At 37.7% G+C, this 4,826-nt stretch overlaps 1 protein-coding gene across 1 annotated transcript; it reads left to right on the top strand.

Annotated features, from left to right (window-relative positions):
* Nucleotides 1–237: 237 nt before the first annotated feature.
* Nucleotides 238–4,114, top strand: LOC145822623 (uncharacterized). The gene is made up of 4 exons (XM_082920103.1): nt 238–2,636; nt 2,720–3,007; nt 3,096–3,195; nt 3,305–4,114. The coding sequence occupies exons 1-4, from the start codon at nt 358–360 to the stop codon at nt 4,031–4,033; spliced, it is 3,396 nt and encodes a 1,131-aa protein (XP_082776229.1). The 5' UTR covers nt 238–357; the 3' UTR covers nt 4,034–4,114.
* The last annotated feature ends 712 nt before the right edge of the window (nt 4,115–4,826 follow it).

The raw sequence follows: 4,826 nt of genomic DNA, 5'->3' as shown, positions 1-4,826 counted from the left end.
ATAGTCCATCTCGTAGAGATTTCGTGTAGCAACTCCTTGTGTTCTCCGAGTGCATACTAGACAAGGTGTAACAGTACACCTAGTCTATGTCGTGTATTTGGAGAACCATGGGGAGATGCTGCCGAAATTTCGTTAGAGATGAGCAGAGCGGTATGAGCTACTTTTTACAATATAGACTGTGCATTCCTGAATGGGAAAGTAGGATGAATCAACATATTAGAGACCAGTTAGAGGTGAATGATGTCATGTCGCATGCATTATAAGGTACTTAATTAAGGTTGAGATTAATTAAAATGGAATCGTAATTTTAAACTTTGTTGATTTGGCAGTGACATTTGTAGTGTAAGACAGAGTCAGATGGATAAAAGTTGGATAAATCAGCATAGGTTGCACCCGGAATACATACAAGGGGTTAAGGAATTTATTAAATTTGCATGCGAAAATAAGCCGTTGTTGAATGAAGTCACATGCCCATGTAAACGGTGTCGTAATGTCAAATTGGTGGAGAAAGGCCTGTTAGGGGAACATTTAATGATCAACGGGTTTCTTCCAAGTTACACCAGTTGGATTTTTCATGGGGAGAATTTGTCATCGCCTGTGCCACACAATGTGAATGTCGAGCAAACTGATTCGAACGATGGTGATGAAACTTATGAAATGCTATACGAAGGATTTGGACTTCCTCCACCAAGCTTTATTCACGAGGCAGCAAGTTCTGGTATTAAACAAGGTCCAGATGAGAAAACCGAAAAATTCTTCAATTTATTGAAAGAGGCCGAAAGAGAGTTATATCCTGAGTGTCAGAAGTTTTCAACGCTCTCATTTATTGTTCGGTTATTGCACATCAAGTGCCTTAGTGGATGGAGTGACAAGTCTTTCACGATGTTGCTCGAGCTTTTGAAGGATTCGTTCCCAAAGGGTGAAACTTTGCCAAAGTCATTTTATGCAACTAGGAAACTTCTTAGGGACTTGGGCCTCGATTATCATAAGGTACATGCATGCCCAAGGGATTGTTCACTATATTGGAAGGAAACAGCTGGTATGGATGATTGCATAGTGTGTCATATGCCTAGATACAAACAGTTTGAGGGGGAGGAGAATGATGTTAAGAAGAAGCAACAAAGAATTCCGCATAAGATTGTTAGATACTTTCCATTGATTCCAAGGCTTCAAAGATTGTTTATGTCATCCAAAACATCTTCGTTAATGAGATGGCATGCAGAGGGCCGAATTGATGATGGCAAAATGAGACATCCTGCTGACTCTCCAGTTTGGAAAAATTTTGATAATTTGTATCCCAAGTTTGCGAGTGAGCCTCGCAATGTCAGACTGGGTTTAGCAGCGGATGGATTCAATCCATTCAAGGCAATGAATGTCTCTCATAGCAGTTGGCCAGTTATTATAATGCCATACAATTTGCCACCATGGTTGTGCATGAAGCAGCCTCATATGATGATGACATTGCTCATCGATGGTCCTTCTTCACCTGGAAATAATATTGACGTCTACTTATGCCTTGTAGTAGATGAATTGAAAGAACTGTGGGAAAACGGTGTTGACACGTATGATGCGGAAACTAATCAGATGTTCCGAATGCATGCTGTGTTATTGTGGACTATAAATGATTTTCCTGCCTATGCAATTTTGTCTGGGTGGAGCACGAAAGGCGCTTTAGCTTGTCCTTGTTGTAACACACATACTCGTTCTCGATATTTGAAGAACGGAAGGAAATTATGTTACATGGGGCATCGTCGCTGGTTGAATGGGGGTCACAAATTTCGGAAAGCTAGTGCGTCTTTTGATGGCACTTGTGAATTCGAATCATGTCCAACTCGGTTATCAGGGGCTAATGTGCTACAACAACTAGGCCCTAAGTTCAAATTGAATTCTAAGCGTCAACAATCTAGCAAACGGAATAGAAAGGGGAAAGAAAAGGAGGAAAATGAGGACTCGGGTCATAATTGGAAGAAGAAGAGTATTTTCTTCGAGCTATCATATTGGGAGCATAATTTGATTCGCCACAATCTTGATGTGATGCACATTGAAAAGAACGTGTGTGATAATGTATTGTGGACGATATTAAATGTTGATGGGAAAGGGAAGGACAATTTAAATACTCGTCGAGATTTGCAAGATATGGGAATTCGGAAGGCACTACATCCTCAGAAAAGGGTTGGGAACAAGTATTATTTGCCTCCTGCATGTTTTGCCATGAACAATAGAGAGAAAAGTCTATTCTGCACACTTCTAAAGAATATCAAAGTTCCAGATGGTTACGCATCCAATATTTCTCGTTGGGTTAACCTCAAACAGCGGAGCATATCTGGACTGAAAAGTCATGATAACCATATACTCATGCAACAAATACTTCCAATAGCAGTGAGAAATTTGTTACCGAAGAAAGTGGTTGAACCATTAATTGAGTTAAGCAATTTCTTCAGGCATTTGTGTTTCAAAACCCTAGAGGTGGATGGTCTAAATCGTCTTCAGTCCCAAATCGCTCTTACACTTTGCCATCTTGAGAGAATTTTTCCTCCATCATTTTTCGATATAATGGAGCACTTACCCATTCACCTAGCAGAGGAAGCGAAGATTGCCGGTCCAGTGCAATATCGATGGATGTACTTTATAGAAAGGTGTGTAATCTACTCCAATGTCCATTTTGTATATATTTGATTGTTTATACTTGGAAGTCATGTATGCATCTTTTTGTTTATAGGTACCTTATGACGCTGAAATCATACATGCGTAATCGAAGTCATCCTGAAGGTTCAATTGCACAGGGATACTTGGTCGAAGAATGTATGACATTTTGCTCAAGGTACTTGCATGATGTTGAGTCGAAATTGCATCGACCATTAAGGAATTGCGATGTTAGTGACAATCCTGAGATATTAATGGGGCGGGCTTTAGGAAAAGGAAAAGGGTTTGTTCTTGATAACACAACATGGGTACAGGCTCATCGGTATATGTTATTTAACATTGCTGCGGTTGTCCCATATCGAGAGTAAGATAGATGCAACCTTTGTCTCATTGTGAATGTATTTATACCAACTATAATTATCGTGCATTTTACAAGTAGTTTAATTGTGTAGGGAACATCGTGAATTTATTAAGCGGTCGCATCGTCGTCTTAGAGATTATGATGTGGATCGTCGTCACAATGATGAGTTTCCCAAATGGTTCAATTCTCATGTAAGTGCATGTTAAGCACAAGTCTTCTATATTTTTGCAATCCATGTGCTTCTATATTTTTGAAGTTGTTAATTGATGTTTAATATTGATAACTTTTTTTGAAAAATAGGTTGCTGAGCTATTAGCTACTGAAAATGTAGCGTTGTCAGAAGAGATTAAAATTTTGGCTTTGGGACCCAGCCAAAAGGCCACCAGATTTAATGGGTATATAATTAATGGTACTAGGTATCATACTAAGAGTTGTGAGTTGAGAAGAAAAACTCAGAATAGTGGGGTTATGGTGAAGGCAAAGACTTCTAGCTATGCAAGTGCGAAAGACATTAATCCAGTGGAAGGTGATGTAGCGTACTATGGATATGTGACAGATATTATTGAATTGTATTACTCACACGACCATAGATACATGTTATTCATGTGCAACTGGATTGATAACAATAAGGGACTCAAGCAAGATGATTTTGGTTTTACACTTGTTAATTTCAATCACTTGTTATATGCGAAAAAACAAGACAGTGATGAGCCATTCATCCTAGCATCTCAAGCACAACAAGTCTTTTATGTTAATGATTCTGTTGATGAAGATTGGAACGTTGTACTCAAGATGAAACCTAGAGACTTGTATGAGGTGTGTGGAGAACAACCAACTATTGATGAAGGACTACATCACAACGAAGTAGAAAGATTTGGTGATCAAGAGTTAGATGTAGCTTCCTTCACTTGTGAGGAGGACATGGATTGGGTTAGGAAAGGTATTGATGGAGCAACTGTTGATGAAACTATTAGACCTCTTGAAGCATCGACAGAGGCACAATTTGAAGATGACGAAGAATTGATCTGATATTGTAATTGGCCGCATATTCACTTTTACATGTGTGTTTTCTGTATGGATATTCATATTAATAAAATCTTTGCTTTTGTACCTTTGTACCTTTCTTTAAATAGCCATTTTTACCTTTCATGTACTCTTATTTTGTTTTGAATGCAGTAGATATTTATAGATTATCATGTCCTCACTCTTATTAGTTTTTTTTATAGATATTATCTAAAAGCCCGATTTCCAGCAGTGGGTATTTCAAAAATAAAAGGAGTGTTAAGAGTTATTTCAGAGGTCTAGAGGGGGTGTTAATGTAATTTACCCTAAGGTCCAGGCTTGCCCCTGGTCCGTGTTTTGAACTCTAAATTTTCATTATTTTGGGTCTTGGTAATCCGAACCATTTAAATTGTAGAACCCATTGAATAGATAATCTATGTAAAAAATTAAGTTGATTGAATTTCAATAGTCACATGGTTAATTTATATTTGTGTAAAAAAATGGACAAATATATTTTCAAAATCATCCCATTTTGTAAGATATGTGATTCGAACATATAGTTTTTGAAGTTCGATCAACCTATTTTTTGCATGGATGATCTAATCTATAGATTTTACAATTTAAATGGTTCACATCATCAAGAAAAGCTCACAATAAAGCCCAAAACAGTGAAAATTAGACCCTCCAGTTCAAAACATGGACAAGAGGCAAGCCTAACTCTTAACCTAACATTTAAGGTTTTAGATATGATGGTAAATTAAAGGAAAATGATTGGATTTCTTTCAAATTTAAGTTTAAACTTGATCGTTATGTTTGGGTT

Source organism: Camellia sinensis, chromosome 3 (genome assembly GCF_055761805.1).
Source record: "Camellia sinensis isolate YWXY chromosome 3, ASM5576180v1, whole genome shotgun sequence".
NCBI classification, from domain to species: Eukaryota; Viridiplantae; Streptophyta; class Magnoliopsida; order Ericales; family Theaceae; genus Camellia; species Camellia sinensis.
Note: the sequence above shows the minus strand (reverse complement) of the source record. Positions and strands in the feature narration are given on the sequence as shown.

What these genes read in the sequence shown, in the direction of transcription:
- LOC145822623 (XM_082920103.1), top strand. Translation starts at nt 358, where the DNA reads ATGGATAAAAGTTGGATAAATCAGCATAGGTTGCACCCGGAATACATA. An exon ending in GCGGTTGTCCCATATCGAGA is followed by an intron (nt 3,008 to 3,095) that starts GTAAGATAGATG and finishes TTAATTGTGTAG; the next exon opens with GGAACATCGTGAATTTATTA. An exon ending in CCAAATGGTTCAATTCTCAT is followed by an intron (nt 3,196 to 3,304) that starts GTAAGTGCATGT and finishes TTTGAAAAATAG; the next exon opens with GTTGCTGAGCTATTAGCTAC.